Below are 21825 nucleotides of genomic sequence, written 5' to 3'. Positions count from 1 at the left end.
TTAAACGAAGTCTTTGTGTATTCAATTTATTGTTAAACCGATGTCTGATAAGACTGTGATTAACAACCTTTTCTGTGTTCCATTTTTCTCCAGATTTCTTTACGTTTCGATTCATTATTTACAATTCTACACAACACATCCCACGAAGAAGCAGGCCCAAGAGCAGAGGCAGGCTCCAAGGCCATACTTCGGAGATTCGCGTTCGTCGTGTAATTACTTAGGTCTGCAGGCTCAAGGAAAAGATAAGAAAAGAAAAGAAGGAAAAAAAATTGGGTGTAGGAAAGGAGGGAGGGTAGTATGCATGTATTAATGAACTTCATCAGCGTAGGCAAAAGTGGACGGTAAGACGAGTACTAATTATTACCACCATTTTGTCAGGTCTAATTACACAAAGTGTCAAGAGTACCTGCACGCACGAAAAGCAGTGTAGGGTCAAAAGGAAATTAGTAGCAAATGTTTACTCAATCAGAAATCGAAATGATGTTTTATGTATTATTCAATTCTACTTATAAATTATTTATATAGCCACAGGGAAATTGTCATTTCTCACTGTACGGTTACGATTCGGTCATTTTGTAAGATTATTTACACACAGTAATTTCAGGTATTTAGTTGGTTTTTTTAAAATTTCACGCATAGCTGCACGAGGGCTATCTGTGCTAGCCATATCCCTAATTTAGCAGTATAAAACTAGAGGGAAGGAAGCTAGTCATCACCACCCACCGCCAAATTCTGGGCTACTCATTTACCAACGAATAGTGGGATTGATCGTCCCATTATAACGCCCCCAACGCTAAAAGGGCGAGCATGTTTGGTGTGATGGGGATTCAAACCCGCGACTCTCAGGTTACAAGTCGGACTCATTAACAACTTGACCATGCTAGGCCTTACTGAATTTAAAAACTGACAGAAAAACAATCGAAAACATTGTCGTACAAAGCTTAATAATTATTTTGTTTTAATATGTGAAATCTTTCTCTCAGAGAGAAGTTTGAACAGGAATTATTTCTATGAAGTTAGAATAGTATTTTGAACGAGCTTTCTTCCTTTTTAATACAGACCTGAAAAGATGAAAATATTAATATTCTTACTAATTAGAGTGTCTTCCTGCTCTGATAATGTTTCAAGCGAATTTAAGTAAAATCGCTCTTCGACTTATTCGTAAGATCAGCTTGAATACGTTTTGGAGCTTTAACAAGGTTGAATATGGAGGAAGAAACATACTGTTTTTAGAATTCCTGTTTGATATTTGCACCGGCCCGGCATGGCCTAGCGCGTAAGGCGTGCGACTTGTAATCCGAGGGTCGCGGGTTCGCGCCCGCGTCGCGCTGAACATGCTCGCCCTCCCAGCCGTGGGGGTGTGTAATGTGACGGTCAATCCCACTATTCGTTGGTAAAGAGTAGCCCAAGAGTTGGCGGTGGGTGGTGATGACTAGCTGCCTTCCCTCTAGTCTTACACTGCTAAATTAGGGACGGCTAGCACAGATAGCCCTCGAGTAGCTTTGTGCGAAATTCCTAAACAAACAAACAAAAATATTTGCACTATAGACTTTGTATTATTCGCTATAACATCATAAATCTTCGTGGTGACCAACTGATTCAGATATGGAAACAGTCTATTTAGTTATTCAGTACTCAGACAGTTTTAGAAATTGGGTTTTGATGCCTGTGGTATGTGCAGCACAGATAATACATTTCGAAGTTTTGTGTTTAATTACAAACAAACAAGCGAACCTGGACTTTTTTCGTCTCTTCTAATTCAGATAGTGAATTCTCTTAAAAATCAACGTTGAAAATCAATAGACGTTTCAAAACAGTTTCTTTAAGTTTTTGCTTTCTTTATAACTACTGAGTTGAGCCCGGCATGGCCAGATGGTTAAGGCATTCGACTCATAATCTCAGGATCGCGGGTTCGAATCCCCGTCACACACAAACATGCTTGCCCTTTCAACCGTGGAGATGTTATAAAGTGACGGTCAATTCCACTATTCGTTGGTAGAAGAGTAGTAGACCAATAGTTGGCGGTGGATAGTGATGACCAGCTAGTCTTACACTGCTAAATTAGAGACGGCTATCGCAGATAGCTCTCGTGTAGTTTTGCGCGAAATTGAAACCAAACAAAACTATTGAGTTATGTATTGTTGATCTGAAAATCCCTCATCAAAATGGAGAGTAAAAGTAATTGTGATAAGGAGTGCCTAGGGAAACTTTAACACGTTATTGCCTACAACTAGCTCGAAAGGAGTGTTATTGTAGTGTACTCAGAAAAAAACGAAAGTGCTTTTTAGCAAGCAGATTTAACGAATTGTAGCGCCGCTTAGAATACTCTTGTTACCAAGATATTTCAATACATTCTTACATACATTTAGAAGATCCTTGTTAGTCAACATTTTAGTACATTGTCAAGTACCTTTAAAATAATTTTGTTAGGAAGTAGTTTTAGCACATGGTCACGCACCTTCAAAATATCCTCGTTAGCAAGCAGGTTTAGCACATTTTGACGCAATTTTCGGGTGTTTCATTTAAAAAAAAAAGGTGAGCCGTGAACATTACACACACCACACACGCATGCGTGGATAATCGAATGAAGAAGAGAAGTAAGCCTGTTGATGGAGAAGAAACAGGCTAGAGGAGTGTAGTATTTGTATGTAGGTAAGCGACAGACGACAAAAAATAGTGATAGATAAGATGGCAAAGGAAAATAAATTAATTCTGTACGCGCCAATGACATTATGATCATTGTTATCAGTATTGTATCAAGACATCCATAAATCTAGAGCGACAAGACATAGGCAAGCCTGATGAGTCCAAGAAATTGATTGTGATTTTCGTTAGTCCTAAGTCAATTTTATTGGTGTTTTTTTTTCTCTTTCTCAGATACGTGGTTTGTCAGTTGTAGAGATGTGGTGAAAACGCTGACGCCTTCTTCCAAGCGCTAAGTGTGTGTGTTGCTTATATCTTATTGCATTTACAGCTATTGGCACTGAGTAACAGACTCGTTAAGTGGGCGACAAACGCAAATATAATATAACGAAACATGTTTCAAACACAGTGAAACAAAAGGAAAGAAAATTGTTAACAAAAAAAATCCCAATAAACAGGTCTTAAAAATCGATGCTTTATAAGTATCATTGTACAGTTCTATCTCGAGTGGCATATATTTTTAGCCGCGGCATATCGGTTCAAAGAATGGTTCTGAGTGTGTTTGTTTTTTATCAAGTACAAACTTTCAGTTCATATCTTCGTAATATCTTGGCCTATTTCAGATCTAATTACAGTTTTGGATTCAGGAGGTCAAACCCTTTTGAATGATGTATTCGACCACACCCTGTGTCTCATAGATCAATTTACTCTAATTCTGCCTGAAAAAAATTACAACTTAACGGAAAGCTTGTACATATCTTGACGAATAGTAAAATCAAATCGACGACACGTTCACCCCACGATTGATAGAATTGGCACACACAAAATATATCTAATAAAAAAGGAAAATAAAGAAAGGTCTCGTAGATTGAGTTTCTCTAATCCTTCCTAAAAGAATTTCAATTGTCGCGGCTATTAAGAATTTCCCCTTCTTCTACATATTACGGGTTGGGCGTGGTCAAATGGTTAGTGTGTCTAACCAGTGATTCACTACTCGTGACCAGTCGTCGCAAAAGCGGGCTCTGCAGCTTTGGAATGTGGTGTGCTATAGGAGTGACAGTCAAATCCCACTATGCGGCCAGACAAAAGTAGCCCAAGAGTTGACGGTTTACGTTATTTTCTGTATGTTCAAGGCTCTGCATGGACAGGTGGTTAGGTCGCTCGACTCGCAATATAATGGTCGCGGGCTCGAATTCCCGTCACACCAAACATGCTCACCCTTTCAGCCGTGAGAGCGTTATAATGTGACGGTCAATCACACTATTCCTTGGTAAAGGAGTAGCCCAAGAGTTGGCAGTGAGTAGTGATGACTAGCTGCCTTTTCTATAGTCTTACACTACTAAATTAAGGACGGCTAGCGCAGATAACCCTCGTGTAGCTTTGAGCAAAATTCAAAACAAACTAAACTTTTGCTAAGTTCGGCATAGCCCAATAAATTCAAGAACAAATAAACAAATAGTAAAGAAGACAAGTATGAGACTTTAACCCTCAGTATCTTTGAGCGAACATTTTAATGAATAAACAATCTAAATGTTACCAGTGGTTTGAAAGACAAATTCATTGGTTTGGAGATGATGATTTATATAATAGTAACACAATATTTTGAACAATTAAATACACCTTTGTTGTCCAGTTAAAACAAAACAAATATAAAATACATATCCTAAATGTATTATACATCTGTTTCAAGCTTAGTGTGTAGTTTAACTTTTCAAACAACATTGGTGTTTTTTATTAGTTTAAAACATACATTAAAATCTCAGAAATATTTAAGGTACGAAAACAATAATGCCAGAATAATATGTTCGACAGAACACATTCTATCTTCAAAAAAATTTGTAGAATGTCACAAAGGTAATAATTTGATTTACAGTTTTACCATTAGGCCTGATAAAAATCACATTAGTGTGTAATCCGTAATTTCAAGTTTCTATCCATTTTATTTATATAGATATCAATGTTTAGAACGGCAGACGAGTTACGGTTTACAAACAGAATGTGCGAGGACAGATCACTTGATAAGATATTTTTAATATACCAAAATCTTACAATAATCACCAATATTTATAAGTTCAGCGAAAACTATTTCATCAGCATATCAAACTTTCCTTTAACGATCAGTCTTCACAATTATATTAGGTAATTGAATACCGTTTTTTTTTTTTTACATGATAATTATAGGGAGGTGACATTACTTCACATCATCTACTGATAATAAATAGTAGTTTAGGAAACGCGATAGGCAACGTTTGCAAGGCATTGAAAGATACGATGATATGAACTATGTTATATTTGTTTTTGCTAAATGTGATATTGTTATGTATTTTAAGATGACTAAATCTTACGGACATTCCCGCAAAGTTACAGAAGGAATACTCGCGTTAGCCATCCCTATTTTTGAGCCAATAGATTGGGGAAGGTAGGTGGTTACAAACCGCGGCTGTGCCTTGAGCTATTTGAATATAGTGCTCCCATCTACCCAAAGTGCGGAATGGGATTTTATAGAAACGGGACGCAAACCATGGACTCTCGGGTTCACAGTCCCGCACGCTAACCTCTAACAAAAATAGATCCAGATTTAAAGGACTATCGTTATCATGGTTTAGTTAGAATTCCCAGAATATACGTGAAAAATTATACTATTTCCACTTGCAGGTCGATAAACCTTTGAAATGGATAAACTGGAAGTTTATGTATAATGTTCTTCAAAAGAAAATAGGGCAGACTATTTGACGTGCTGTGAAATAATTCGGCTAGTTTCACTATATTTCAGTACTATCTTTATTACAGCTGTTAAAGTAAATCTTTATAGTATATAGTAGCTAAAATCATTAAAGTAACGGAGATTAATTGATTGAAAATTAGTGTAATTTATTTAAATAGAAAATTAATGAATTTTTATACTTCTAAGAATGCTACTTCTGCTCCGAAACGGTTATAGAATTTATCAAAAATTGCAACGGCTGATGTTTTACCTTCGAATTATTACAATAGTAATACAAATGCACATTAAGCCGTTAAAGATAATATCATATTTTGTCCTGACGTTAAGCTGCACTTACTCAGCTTAACTGAAATGTATTAGAGCTTACGGATAATAGAACTTTTGTATTTCTCACTGTGTATTTAATAGAAGTTTAACTGTTTTGTTTTTGAATTTCGCGCAGAGCTACACGAGGGTTACCTTCGCTTGCCGTCTGTGATTTAGTAGTGTAGGACTAGAGGGAAGGCAGCTAGTAATCACCACCCACCACCAACTTCTGAACTACTATTTTACCAACGAATAGTAGGATTGACCGTCATATTATAACGCCCTCAGGGCTGAAAGGGCGAGCATGTTTGGTGCGACGGGGATTCGAACCCGCGACCCTTAGATTATGAGCCAAACGCCTTAACCCACTTGGCCATGCCGGGTCGAGTTTAACTCAACGATTTTGTTTTATCACTTATTGAGGGAAGATGTTACATTTTTATAAATAGCAAAGAGGAATTATTTTTAAATAGCATCCTTCTCACTGTTGGTGTAAAGAGGACACGGGATGCAAGATAATTAACTGACCAGTCAGTGTTAAACAAAACAAACTTCAAATAGGGTTTTACTACACTAGGAGTCCCCCGCTGGTACAGTGGTAAGTTTACGGATTTACAACGCTAAAAACAGTGGTTCGATTTCCTTCGGTGGACACAGCAGATAACCCAGTGTGGCTTTGCTATAAGGAAACACGCACACCACACTAGAAACGAGAAAATAAATGCAAAATACTTGAAAATCTCAACTTACAATTCAATGATATTTACAGAATGCTTACCACCTTAAAAGAAAACAGTTCAACATAATCGATTTACAGATATTTCGGTCAGTATAGAATACTTAAAATTCATTGTGTGACTAAGTCTACGGGTCCATAGAGAATGATATGCAAGACACGTGAGAAATAGTGTCGAAAGACCTTGTGCTATAAATCAAGAACAATGAAACTACTGGTGCCTGAAGATGGACACATGCATAAGTACCCAGATAACTGAAGCTTCTGGTGAATATTTGTGCCCGAAGATGGAAACATATATAACTAACAACATAACTGAAGCTTCGGGTAAATATTGGTGTCTGAAGGTGGACACATGTATAAGTAACCAGATAACTGAAGCTTCTGGTGAATATTTGTGCCCGAAGATGGAAACATATATAACTAACAACATAACTGAAGCTTCGGGTAAATATTGGTGTCTGAAGGTGGACACATGTATAAGTACCCAGATAACTGAAGCTTCTGGTGAATATTTGTGCCCGAAGATGGAAACATATATAACTAACAACATAACTGAAGCTTCGGGTAAATATTGGTGTCTGAAGGTGGACACATGTATAAGTAACCAGTTAAATGAAGCTTCGGGTGAAGTTGTCCAATCATAGAGACACACTTTTCGCTAAGTTGGCTAGGCATGACCAAGCGGTTAGAGCACTCGACTCGTAATCTGAGGGTCGTGGGTTCGAATTCCCGTCATACCAAACATACTCGCTCTTTCAGCCGTGGGGACGTTACAATATGAATATTAATCCCACTATTCGTTGGTAAAAAGAGTAGTCCAAGAGTTGGTGGTGGGTGGCGATAACTAGCTGCTTTTCCTCTAGTCTTACACTGCTAAAATAGGGACGAATAGCGCAGATAGCTCTCGTGTAGTTTTGCGCGAAATTCAGAAACAAACAAACCAAACCTTGCCCAAGTTCGGCATAGCCCGATAAAAGGAGGCGATCTGAAATCTGACAAAAATACACGAACAAGCAATAAATCACAGTATTTTTAACTTGGTATCGTGGGGTACAAATTTGATCAAAAATATCAGTGAATACGTCGATGGATAAGAGAAATGTGTATGCGTGCGCATTTTCTTATAACAAAGCCACATCGGGTTATCTGCTAAGTCCACTAAGATAAACGATGTCCCCAGTGTTTGTAGATGTATTCCAGTAAAATACGGATGTTAAACATTTATCATTTTGAAAAATATGAAGGCTATTTCTTGCTGTTATATTTTTCCTAGTTTGTGGAACCCCAAAAAAATTCACCTTTGTCATTCTTCCACGCTTCTCACGTTATATATTAAATAAAAGAAAAACGGATATTAACCAATCAAGGAGCTTCGCTAAAACTGTGACGTGGAGTAATAGTAAATAGTTGGTAACTTTGCATGAACTCGTTTACAATTAGTACTTGACTGCTTTTAACTGGTTTGAATTCCGCGCAAAGCTACACAAGGGCTATCTGTTCTAGCCGTCCATAATTTAGTAGTGTAAGAGTAGAGGGAAGGCAGTTAGTCATCACCATCCACCACTAACTCTTGAGCTATTCTTTTACCAACACATAGTGGGATTGACCGTCACATTATAATGCCCCCGTAGCTGAAAGGGCGAGCATGTTTGGTGTGATGTGGATTCGAACCCGTGACCCTCTGATTGCGAGTCGAATGAATTAACAACCTGGCCATGTCGGGCATGCTTTTAGCTGCATCAATGACTATTAATTAATATTTTAGCAATGCTTAGAAAAGGCTAGTTTCAGTGACATAATTGTTCTGAATGTATGCTTTGATGTACATTCTATTCAGGCTCATAATCACTGTAAAAATCTTTATATCAAAAAATAATGAACTAATTTATATTTTGAAAATACAGTCCAGCAGGGCTTAACTAGTGAATTAAAAGCATACATTTATAATGTAACAAAATAATGATGGAATCTAACAATGTACCTTACATAAATCATAACAACTAAAAAAGGCCCGGCATTACCAAGTGGTTAGGGCACTCACTCGTAGTCTAAGAGCCGCGGGTTCGAATCCTCGTCGCACCAAACATGCTCACCCTTTCAGCCGTGGTGGCATTACAATGTGATGGTCAATACCACTATTCGTTGGTAAAATTGTAGCCCAAGAGTTGGCGGTGGGTGGTGACGACTAGCTGCCTTCCTTCTTGTCTTACACTGCTAAATTAGGGACGGCTAACGCAGATAGCCCTCGTGTAGCTTTGCGCGAAATTAAAAAAAAATACAGAAAGTGAAATATCGTTAAACTATCACTCTGTGTCCTGCATCAGGTTGTTTTGATATTTTGTTACGCTGTGTCCTGCATCAGGTTGTTTTGATATTTTGTTACCGTGTGTCCTGCATCAGGTTGTTTTGATATTTTGTTACGCTGTGTCCTGCATCAGGTTGTTTTGATATTTTGTTACGCTGTGTCCTGCATCAGGATGTTTTGATATTTTGTTACCGTGTGTCCTGCATCAGGTTGTTTTGATATTTTGTTACCGTGTGTCCTGCATCAGGTTGTTTTGATATTTTGTTACCGTGTGTCCTGCATCAGGTTGTTTTGATATTTTGTTACGCTGCGTCCTGCATCAGGTTGTTTTGATATTTTGTTACGCTGTGTTCTGCATCAGGTTGTTTTGATATTTTGTTACCGTGTGTCCTGCATCAGGTTGTTTTGATATTTTGTTACGCTGGTTAGTAGCTTTACCGTTATAGTCAAAAATATGCAGTTAATGCACAGGCGACGAAGATATTGAAATGGAATAATAGGTTATATAATCGCTAAGTTTTTGCTGTATTTTTGTTGAAAGATGGACGAAGTTTCGTACCAGAAGTCTTCGTTAGATCGTACAGCTTACAACGATTTCAAAGGATAAATTTTTCAGCTAACGAAGTAATTCTGTTTCTGATGAGATATGGCAGCCAACAATATGGACGTGTCCTTATGTGGTATAAACCCTGAATTTATTCTATTCACTAAGAAGTGTTCGTAGCTGAAAGTCAATGAATACAACTTCTGAATCACGTTTAAAGTAAGAATTCATCCATGAAATTCACACATAAACAAAACCAATAACACCGATCTTTCTGCTTCGTCCAATAAAAAGACAAATGTAAAGTGTTTCACTATTAATTATGTGATTTATCATATACGATGTTTCACACATCTAATAAAACATGTAGATATATTTTGTTTTTCTTTCTCGGATACTTTTGAAATGTTACACTAGAAGGAAGGCAGAGCTAGTTAACACCACCCACCGCTTGCGCACGATTACTTTAATCGATTATTGACCTTCATTTTTATTACGCACCCGCATCCCTAACGTGAGAAGCTCGAACCACTGACCCATCCTTCGTCCGGCACACTTTATGGATAAAAGTGCTTAAAAATGTATAATTGACAATGTTTATGCTAGATTTGTCTATTTTTTTTATGGGCTCTCAACATAATTTGTTGACAAGATTTATTTATTTATTTTTTCGTACAGAAAGGTAAGTAAATCGTAAGGGGCGATTTGTAAGTATTAGTGCAAAATATTACCTCTAGATGGCAGGTGCAAAATCGTTTAATAACATGAATTATCCTTAATATTATTATTGTTTTTCTATACGAATAACAAGTATGTTTTTGGAATTTCGCACAAAGCTACTCGAGGGCTATCTGTGCTAGCCGTCCCTAATTTAGCAGTGTAAGACTAGAGGGAAGGCAGCTAGTCATCACCACCCACCGCCAACTCTTGGGCTACTCTTTTACCAACGAATAGTGGGATTGACCGTCACATTATACGCCCCCACGGCTGGGAGGGCGAGCATGTTCAACGCGACGCGGGCTCGAACCCGCGACCCTCAGATTACGAGTCGCACGCCTTACGCGCTTGGTCATGCCAGGCCCCGAATAACAAGTATTCAGCATATTTTCATCACAACTACTCGTTATAGATCACAATATGTTTGGTAAAAATAATAATATATTGTCTTAAATAACTAAACTCATTTGTTTATCACATTACAATACTGAACAACGTTAATTATTGTTTATTATTTCTTTAGCAACAATTACATTGTGCGACTACAGTAATGTATTTCTGTAAATGGCCAGAAACAACAATAAAAACCTCTCAGTTGTTTATAGGAACAAATTATCTTTATTATACGAGATATCATGAAACAAACCCCATAAACTATATACACAAACTGTAACTCAGCATATTTCACTAATAATAATTTTATAAACATGTAAGAACATATAAAATCAGAATCAATACTGCGTACACTTGCTTTTACATTAAAAGGCAAACAACAGAACAGCTTACGTTATCATTTGGTGTGTTTTTTTACAATAACACCTGAGACAACTTTGTCTTACTGACTTGTCCTTGACTTATTACCAACGTCAGTACAATTTTTTTTATTGTTAAAATCTAATTTTGCTTTCGGAATCATCATATCCGTTGCACGTGAGCTGTACAAGAAATTATTTTGAAATAAAAAATTAGCAGAATAAAATATTTTGGAGAAGGCGAACCGGTTTCTATGTTTACTTGAACGAGAGTATCAATATAAGTTTTGACAGCAGAAATCGATTTGGAAATGGATCATATTATTTTTTACTTTATCTTGCTTCGGCATATACACTTCAATTTTCGTTCTACCACTGTCATATTAGTAGAGATGCGTTGTTTTATGAGCGTTTATTTCATTTCATCGCAATTACGTTAGTACAGGGGAGTTCGATTCGCCCACAATTAACTCAGCTATGGATCTTAACATCCTTACTAACACTTACCCTAGGCATACCTTACCAGGACTGTGCTTTAACCAACGAATTAAGGTATGGTAAAAGGGTGTTTCGTCATGTCCTTCAAACAATAAACATCTAAATAATTTATAACAATGACATAAAATGGAAGTTTAATAATTATTCTTAAGTAATCTCAGTTTGGCACAAATTTCTATAAAGCGTTAAGCTTTAATTTTTTCTCTATATGTTTCAATACGGGATGTATGGAAATTATGTTAACAAGATTCATTACAACATGTTAACATAATTCTCAGACTTCTTGCATGTTGAGGACTAAACAATTGCAGAAACAGCAATATTTTGTTTGTTTGTTTTTATTAGTAACTAATAATGAAATGTCAATACAGTTTGTTTGGTTTTCCAGTGAAAAATGAAAAATGTTTTTCCACGTAGTAAAATGTCAATCAGTGATAAGGAATAATCGGATAAACATTTATACAAGACGGACTGAGAAAAGGTAGAGGGCTGAAAAGGTGAAATTTCTGATTTAATTTAATATTGTAAGTTGTTACAACGGCTACTGGTTTCGTTCAGGTGCCAGCAAGGTTACAAAGGCAAAATTATCCGTGGCTGAGAACAAAATGTAAGTGTTCTCAACCTATCAAATCTTCTTGTTTTACAAGATTGTTCTAATTACAGGCAGTACAAGATTAAATATAATATAATCAATTGTTACCAAAAGAAAAAAGTATTTTTATGTTTTGAATTCCAGATGTTTATTTGAAGAAAAATAGAACCTTTAGAAGTGCTCTAACTAACTCCAAACGATGCTAAAACTTGAATGTTTGGGACAGTTACGTAAATATAAAAAAACTGTAAAAATGAGAATGAAAAATGATATAACCATCATTTGATAGGAGCTGTTTTTTAAAGTAACAGTAGAAACCCCAGCAAAATGAGTTGAAAGCTAACGTAAAAATTAGACAACATTTTGATAAAGTGTATAGTGAATTTATGACTTAGTGGTTGCAAATTTCTAATAAAATGAAAGGATGTTACATCTTTTATTAAAATGTTGATGATTCAATAACTTTACAGGCTTCTAATAAAGGGAAAAATGTTATATCTGGTATTAAAGTGTTGATAATTTATTACCTTAACAGGCTTTTAATGAAGAGAAGGATTGTTATATCTGGTATTAAAGTGTTGATAATTTATTACCTTAACAGGCTTTTAATGAAGAGAAGGATTGTTATATCTGGTATTAAAGTGTTGATAATTCAGTACTTTAAAGGCTTCTAATAAAGAGAAGGATTGTTATATCTGGTATTAAAGTGTTGATAATTCAGTACTTTAAAGGCTTCTAATAAAGAGAAGGATTATTATATCTGGTATTAAAGTGTTGATAATTCAGTACTTTAAAGGCTTCTAATAAAAGGAAGGATTGTTATATCTGGTATTAAAGTGTTGATAATTTAATACCTTTACAGGCTTCTAATAAAGAGAAGGATTGTTATATCTGGTATTAAAGTGTTGATAATTCATTACCTTAACAGGCTTCTAATAAAGGGAAGGATTGTTATATCTGGTATTAAAGTGTTGATAATTCAGTACTTTTATAGGCTTCTAATAAAGGGAAGGATTTTTATGTCTGGTATCAAAGTCTTGATAGTTTAAACATTTGGAAGTTTCTAATAAATGGAATTAATGTTATATATGGTATCAAAGTGTTAATAATTTTTACAGGTTTATAATAAAGTAAAAGGATCATATATTCGATACCAATGTGTTTATAATTTCCTTTCGGAGTCCAACTTACCTTCCATATTTTTTCTTGTTACAAATCTAATGTTTGTAAAGATTCATCTAAATTTAATAGCTGTACAGCTGATATGAATAAACTTTATGATTGTATATCTACAGTTTAACCAAGTTAATTATTTCAGATGGTACAATTTCTATATACATATATGTACATGTGCTCACAAGTTAAGAAACAAACTGTGTTTTGAGCACTGTCGATTTGTTCGTTAACTTTTCTTTAGCAGTGTACATATATCCATCTATCTCTGGTGTCACGAGGCCTTGAAACAAAGAAACTGGACTTAAAACAAACAGTACATACAAAAAGAAGAAAACATTAAGAAACTACTATGAAGAGACAGACATGCAAATATCGAGAAATACAATCTTAAAAAAATCAAGGAGTTTTTATAATCGACTTAAATCGAATTATGTTTATCCGAATTATAAACTGCTAGAAACTATAGTTTCCACGAGTTTGTCAGATATTATACAAAATATTTGATATTGTACTTGAAAAATGAGGCAAAAAACATCGTGCTAAAAAAGATAGAAAAACGTTACGCCTGTAATTACACACACAGTAAATAATCTACGTGTTAGGTGTATTGTTTTATACGTGTAAGAGGTATGTTTATTACGTGTGGTATTTTCATACCTGTAGCTATTTTCTCTGTATTAAATGTGCTGTTTGCATACCTGTGGAAATCTTCTCAATATATTGAATCACTCAGAGTTTAGAGTTCATTTTCATATAGAAATCTTCTTGATTAAATGTAAGCAGTCAATTCCAATCAATAATACTCTGCGCATAATAAACTTATTTTTATGCTCGATATTTTGAAAACATTAAATTACAGATTTTAAAAAAATTTCAAAGCAATCCTTTCTATCACCGGCATTTTGAGTAAGCAAAAGCTTTATCTCCAATAACAATGAAACAAGTTACGACCAAGCTACAAAAACTTCAATATAAGGCTTAATATATATCTATATAATATCTAAATTTACCACAAATATCATTAACATGTGCACGTGACAGAAAGGGTCACGATCTCAGTATGTTATTCAAATAAATAAAGCAGCTGCAATACATTTCCACCATGAATCAGTTATATAGGAGCAGGGGTGGGGTAAAGACCTAATAAATTACAATATATACATAGAATTATAACCGGTAAGTCTTTATAGCATATTATTTATAAACAAAATGAATATGTTGTGATTTACGCTATAATTCATTTTTAGGCTAAAAAGAAAAATTATTTTTAATCAAGTTAATTACACTGTGCATTCGTTCTGTCTGTACGTCCACACTGTCCAGTGTAACAATCACTTCTTGTGGTTTCTTGCCAAGGGGCGTTGAAGCACTAAAAACATCTCGAGTCGTTGAACTAAAACTGAGGGTTTCAAATCACATTATGCTGTCTGAAAAGTAAAGAAAAAAGAAAACTATTAGAAATAAGATACATAATAAGGTATAACCTTTGAACCTCTCGCGTAGTTCGTACAGGGAAATGTACGTGATACGTCTACTTAAATGTATTGTAATCAAAAACAATTCAAAGATCTGAGAGGAATATTTTAACGTTGAACCACTCACACAGCTAGAAGCACGGAAAACATTTTATAAACATTGTGTGGAGTTTATATATATACATATAGATAAAAACAATATTTGGAAATGTTTTCATTGTCACTGTTGGAATCTGGCCCGGCATGGCCAAGCGTGTTAAGGCGTTCGACTCCTAATCCGAGGGTCGCAGGTTCGAATCCCGTTCGCACCAAGCATGCTCGCTCTTTCAGCCGTCGGGACGTTATAATGTGACGGTCAATCCTACTATTCGTAGTTAAAAGAGTAACCCAAGAGTTGGCGGAAGGTGGTGATAACTAGCTGCCTTCCCTCTAGGCTTACACTGCTAAATTATGGACGGATAAGGTAGATAGCCCTCGAGTAACTTTGCGCGAAATTCAAAACAAACAAACAGTGTTGAACTTCAAAATAATCGACCCAAACGGTAAGTTCAAGGTCATTTCTCAAAATAACAAACTTAATAAAATAGTGAAACTTACTTTAACGTCAGTTTTCATGTAACCTTGTCCACAAACTAGTGAAAACTTAAGTCTGGTGTAGACATAAAAACATTCGCGACAGGTAACATATAAGAAAACAACCAAAACTGCTTGAATGTACGTGTAAAAATGTTCACGACAGATTACATATTATAAACAATCACAAACTGCTTGAAAGTATGTGTTAAAATGTTCACGACAGATCACGTACCAGAAACCATCAAAAGCTCTTGACCGTATGTGTTAGAATGTACACGACATTCTTCATACAACTAAATCAATAAAACAGTGAAACTACGTTTTATAATATTTGTAATAATTGCATATGATGAAATCAACAATACTGAAAACCGTAAGTTTTGTCTACACGTTAAAATGCTCACAACAATTTTACACAAATAACTGAGGAACTCTACAAAATCAAATAAATTCAGTTGTGATAGTATTCTTGTTACTAAAACAACAATGTAATTATTAGCATTGTTATATCAGCATTGTTACGTCAGTTTTCATAAAACTATGTTAATAAGGTAGTGTTTAACATGAGTGTCAAAATGTTTACAACAGTTTTAACTGATTAAGCCAATAAAAGATAAATTTACATAACAAGAATACAAAATAATGGAGATTAAGTTCTTTTAGTATCAAGAATTTTACTATTGTAAATTTACAGTTGTCTTAATGAAATATAGTGGAACATATAAAACTGTATTTGACGTTATACTGAGGGAAAATACAATAGCAGCTGAATATGATAGGAAAAAAATTAAATATTAGCTCTTGCCATATTTAACGCAATTGCGCAAAAATGTTAAATATAGATATATGTGTATATACTTCGAATTTAATTATAGCAACTGTAAAAGTAGAGCCTGAGAACTTTTTTTTTTTTCCAGGATGGAAATATTCATTTATGACACACAAAAAATCCGCTTCTAAGATATTTCATAATTGCTTTCTCTTCCCTTCTCTATTTGCCCAGCATGGCCAGGTGGTTGGGGCACTCGACTCGTAATCTTAGGGTCGCGAGGTTAAATCCCCGTCGTACCAAAAATGTGACGTTCAATCCCACTATTCGTTGGTAAAAGAGTAGCCCAAGAGTTGGCGGTGGGTGGTGATGATTAGCTGCCTTCCTTCTAGTCTTACGCTGCTAAAATATGGACGGATAGCGCAGATAGCCCTCGTGTAACTTCGCGCGAAATTCAAAACAGGAAAAAACAAACCTTCTCTGTTTTAAACTAACAGTATTCACACTTACACGTATTTTTATAACACGTGATAGTTTTATTATGTTGTTACTTATTTTAGGTTTAGTTTTACCATCAACTTTCATTTACATATATTTCATCATTAAGCTGCGCTATCAAAGCCTATAGGTGCGTTATAGGAGATACGTTAACCTGCTATAGTAAACCAACATTTCACTAGTTCAGGAATGTTTCATAATCCAGGAAAGCTCGTTTACTGGCTAAAGTAGTACTAGCCCATGTTTACGCTTTAGCAGCTTTGAGTTTTCTAAGGTAACGTGATTTTGTTGTTGACGTTATATATGAGTACTTATAACTCTTATTAAGACTATTCAATGGGCTACCCGTGCTGTGCCCACCAAGGATATCGAAATCCGGTTTTTAGTGTTATAATCTCGCAGACTTGCCGCTGTGTCACCGGGAGAAAATATTTAAGGTATTCGACCTGCAGGGAAGGGGACCTTATGTTTAATCAAAGTTGTTTCTTCATTGTGACACTTACATTTTAAAGATGCTATTATATAAACATATCATCCCAATATTATAATAGTGGAATGTAATTGTACATACAGCGTGAAATGTGTATACGAATGTTTATTGTTCTTTTTCTTTGTAATTAAACACACAGATACACTATGGGCTATCTGTGCTCTGTTCACCACGAGCATCGAACCCTGGATTCCAACGTTCAAAGTCCGCAGACATACCGCTGTGTCACTGGGGTAGGGCACAAATGTTTAATTCCAAACTACGGAATATTCTATTATCGTTTGCGCTTAGACGTGGGTAGGGGGGGGGTGATTCAACTCATACACAACTTGTGGAAGATTTGAGAATTTTTTAACGACACTTTCAGAATATATTATATAAAACACAACAACAACAATAACAAAACTTACGCTTTAAACTGATTTAACAGATGAACTGGCTGGAACAATAACCTTGTGCTGGAAGTGACAGATTTTACATTGAAAACGTAAGGATAAATGGCAGTTTGTACTGCATTGTAACATACAACAGTTTTTTTTTGTATGCTATCAAATAAATTACAAAACATCTCAACTATGCAAATCATTAATACTCAATAAAAACAAGCAATTTAACATTACGTATAACGCTATAAAGGTTCTACTGTTCAGTTCTTTTAGCAGAAAACAAGAACAAAATCTGTAGGTTTTACTGTTAATTTTTCTATTGATAAAAACAAGCAACTTAGCGCTATGTTTTATGCTGTAGGGCCTTTCTTTAAAAATCCAGAACGATTATGCTTTCTTTTCGAATGATGTATGTGTTTTTTTTATAGCATAACCACACTGGGACATCTACTGTGTCCACAGAAGGGAACAGAATCCCTAATTTTAGATTTAGAAATCCCTAGACTTATTGTTGTTCTACAGTGGGGGTGGACTAGAATGACGTATATTATAGATTTTAAAACACTTTCTTTTCGAATGATGTACATTTTAGATTTTAAAATATTTGCGCTTTCTTATCAAATAATGTACAGTTTAGGTTTCAAAACATTATTTCTCGTGAATGACTCATATTTTACACTTCGTGTAAATAAAACTCAATCGAAAATTACTCGTGTAACTATTATTTTAGGTTATCAATTTTCCCAGTGAGGAACATTTACTATAAAAGACAGTTATAAATATCATAAAAAAATACGATGCATTCACGGTATTCGGAAAATACAAATACAGGATAAGGAAAGAATTTAGAACACAATTGAAGAAACCTGACCGAGTTGCGTTTAGTTTGAAAACTCTTCTTAACTGGTAAAGACGACAAGGATTTTTCAAGGTTGAACTGCTGGAATGAATTTGTACAAAGTCTTGAAACTACAAACAAATAGATTCCGGTGTACACACTCTGTCTTAATTAACTTAACCACTAAGCATCCTGACTCGCATCCGTTCATTAACAAGAGAGTGTTAACCCTACCTTTCACGGATGAAGCTTCCCGTTCTTTTACTTCGCCGAATCTTTACAAATACAAACAGTAATTGTAAGGGATCTCCCGGCACTATGGTTTATTAAGTCCGACGTGGGAGGTGGAAGGGAAAGAACGGTCGTAGCGGTGTTTTATTGGTGTGTACAACTCTTATATTAAACAACAACAAAATATCCGTTTCTAGAAAGCATTATGATACTTTCAGGTATGTGCTTTTGTATATTTGAAGCAGGGACAGTGGAATGTTTCCTGGTGGTTTTGAAAATTTGATTCTGTGGAACCATAATAATTTAATAATAATTTATAAACGAAAGTACACGTAGAATTAATAAAACAATGCAGCAGTGAGTGGGTTTGAAACATGTTTAAAAAAACACGTGTATCATTCTCATATTCTATATGTTCCGTTTATGTTTATACGCGGTCCTTCGATTTTTCGCCCAGATGTTTGAAATTATACATGATATATTATTGAGTATATTACACACGTTATTAAGTATATTACATTCAATCACGTAATAGAAATGTACATTGTAATTTAATGGAGTAACTTTCATTTTCCTTTCGAATTTTTAAAACAATTGCAATCCATTTAACAGAAAGACGCACAACATAACAGCTGTTTCCAAGGAAACAGTATATTTTTAATTTTACATTTAAATAATAACAGGTACACTATTTAACTGAATATTTTGTAACAATGTCGTATTAGTAGGAACATTAAGGACATAGTTTTACCCAGCACGTATTAGTAATATAGACCTACTTGTGTATTGTGGTACACTGGCAATTAAATGACAGCAGTAATTTGAAATAGAGCTGACTTAGCCTAATGCAGTTAGTGCAAAGAGTATTATACTGGATAACACATGGTTATGTTTCAGTATGATAAAAACTAAACACATTCTTACCAAAGAATGGCTGGTTACGATCTCGTGTTATTTATTCACACAGTAGTTAATCGGTCAGTAGTTGTTGTTCTTTTCCTTGGCTTGGATACTCTGTTGCTTTAAGAAATGTTCAATCTTCTAGTTTGAAATGAACGAAAGTTTAAGGTATGAAATTTAGTCTCACTGCTGTTTAATTAATATCATGTTTAAATCCTTCCTCAAAGCAGATCGTTTGGGTTTCACGTGCCGTCATGACAATGACTAGACACAAGTCAATTTTACAATTTAATTTCTTATATACATGTCCTTATGGGAGTTTTCCATTTATAGAAACGTGTCTTAGGGGTTTTGTTCACAACGGGCATAGTAGTATTGAATTTCGAAGAAAATTAAACTGCTGTGTGTCTCTTCATATGGAGCGACAGGTGGTCCGACCTGGAAAATGCACGCTCACATAGACGACACTGGAAAGGTCTGTCGCCAGTGTGTTTTCGGTAGTGTCTGGTCAGTTCGTCAGAGCGGGCGAATTTCCAACCACATCCCTTCCACGTGCACTGGTAGGGTTTCTCACCGGTATGAGTCCGGAGGTGAGCCTTGAGGTGCGAACTCTTTGTGTACATTTTATTACAGCCCGGGTGAGAGCAGGTATGCACTGTCACTTTCTTACGGCCAGTGCTTCTTCGTCCTCGCCGCGGTTTGATCGGTGGTGGCGGGGGGATCCCGGGAATCGAAGAGCCATACGTCGCCGTGCCATTAACCAGAAGATCGCCTAGGTGTGGTGATGACGGCGGCGTTACCATTCGGAGGTGTGGAGGGCCAGGGTTGAAGGTATTATGAGTGGTGTGAGGAGGCCAGCTATGAGCCATAGGAATTCTTCCAGAAACCACTTGATGGGGCACTGCCTCCATGACACCATTTGCATGAGCGTATTGCGGTCCTCCTGAGTTTTCCGGGGATGCAGGAGGAGACATCTGAGAGGGTACACTCGGGACTGAACCTGGTGGACAATATCCCCATGGACGGGCGTACGGTATGGATATATTACGATCGTGAGGCCTAGTCATCGGTGCTGGGTAGTGAGACTTAGAGTCTACGTATGTTACCGGAGTGTAATGCCCTGTGTATTCATTGTAATAGAAGTGTACTCTTTCTGGTCCTTCGTGTGCCCTCATCATACACTGGGCATAGTTTGATTTTGATTTTGCTGGGACCTGGAAACTGTAGGAATCGGTGTAACTGGCATTGTTGTTACTGTCCATACAACTTGGTACACAAAATTCACCATCCAACTGATGGTTAGGTAGCGAAACGGAATACGGGGATGTTACCATAATCTCGTGCTGACGGCTGTCTTCCTGCTGGGTCGGTGCAACAGGAACAGAAGCTTGGTGACTTGAATAACGGGTATCAGAAGTCACGCTTCCCATATCACCTAAAAGGACGCTTTCGATGTCTTGCCACATCTACGAAAAACAATCAATTACTGAGGACATAATTATACGACCACCCCTTAAGACAGCATAAGCAAATGAAAAGCAACATTATCACATCATTGATGTTGTCAAATAATTTCACTCTGTCGATAGAACAAAACCATCTGAAACCAGTAAAACTACGAAACGTGTATTTAAGGAATCATATTTGATTCTTATAACATATGGTGAACAGTAGTTTCGATTTCTATATTTAACGAAACAGTTAAAACAACATACAACCAGTACACATCATTCTAGACGTCTAGACGTTGTTTTCAAAGTGACTGAATACATATGATTAATACGGAAATTCTCACTTACTGCTGTTATAATTATTCTCACATTAGGATAGCATGTGAATGTTCGTAACGTTTTGTTAAGAAAACGGATGCGAGTTAAGTTGCTAAACGTTGAGATTAAAAGTGATGTATATCAGATAATATTAGTTAAAACTGTTTATAAGAACACCTTACATCGTGGAAATCCGCCATCTCGGAGGCCATGGAATTGGAACGCTTGGAGAAGAAAGGAGCCGAGACCAGGACGTCCGTGCCACTAGACATAGGTCGGATGGTTCGTTCAACTATACTTCAGAGAATGCTGGCTGCGCAAAGTCTCACCTGTAAGCGATCCCCTGACACTCTGCGTAACACTGCCACACCTGTTTTCATTGGATACGCTGAACTATCACGTCACGTTAAGGCAGGCTTTAAACAATAGGTCACATATGTATCGCACTCTTTATTGGTGGACCTGATTAGTCGAAAATGGGGAAAAGGGGAAAACTGTGCTCTTTACTGTAGTTACTGCCCTGCGGCTGTAGACCGATGCGCTTCGCGGAGGACTGAGGTACGTGAAGAGAGGACTGTGAAAGAAGTTTACCTGTATCATTGCTTTAATTCGTAAGCCAAAGTTTGGGGATAAGCTTCATTGATGTTAGCTAAGACTATTTTATGACTCAGCCTTAAGTGTTCGAGAAACCACAACATGAAATATTTAAAACTGGTTCTAATTTTACTGTTACGGTTAGGTTTTGTAAAGCTTGTTTTACTATCAAGATAATAAACAAATAACAGCTCTCACCTCTTTCACCGATACATTAACTGTGTCCTTTCGGTTAGGATACACTACAGGTAACACATGTCTGACTATTATTGTTATTGGTATTATGTTATCTTTGTATCTTT

The 21825-nt window shown here is 36.1% G+C and overlaps 1 protein-coding gene across 2 annotated transcripts in view; it reads right to left on the bottom strand.

The window, feature by feature from the left end:
- LOC143229422 (uncharacterized) overlaps positions 1–21308 on the bottom strand; it is a 30137-nt gene extending 8829 nt beyond the window's left edge. Inside the window, exons 1-3 of one of the 2 annotated variants that reach the window (XM_076461736.1) lie at positions 21112–21308; positions 19185–20626; positions 10575–14424 (exon numbers count right to left, since the gene is read on the bottom strand). In XM_076461736.1, the coding sequence (XP_076317851.1) occupies positions 19553–20626; positions 21112–21201 (1164 nt within the window). In that variant the 5' untranslated portion in view covers positions 21202–21308 and the 3' untranslated portion in view covers positions 10575–14424; positions 19185–19552. Of the gene's footprint in view, positions 1–10574; positions 14425–19184; positions 20627–21111 lie in introns of those variants that run through there. The other variant, XM_076461744.1, reaches the window with a different exon arrangement.
- Positions 21309–21825: the final 517 nt, after the last annotated feature.

Source organism: Tachypleus tridentatus, chromosome 1, assembly GCF_004210375.1.
Source record: "Tachypleus tridentatus isolate NWPU-2018 chromosome 1, ASM421037v1, whole genome shotgun sequence".
NCBI classification, from domain to species: Eukaryota; Metazoa; Arthropoda; class Merostomata; order Xiphosura; family Limulidae; genus Tachypleus; species Tachypleus tridentatus.
The sequence above is the reverse complement of the archived record's forward strand: the minus strand, read 5'-3'. Positions and strand labels throughout refer to the sequence as shown.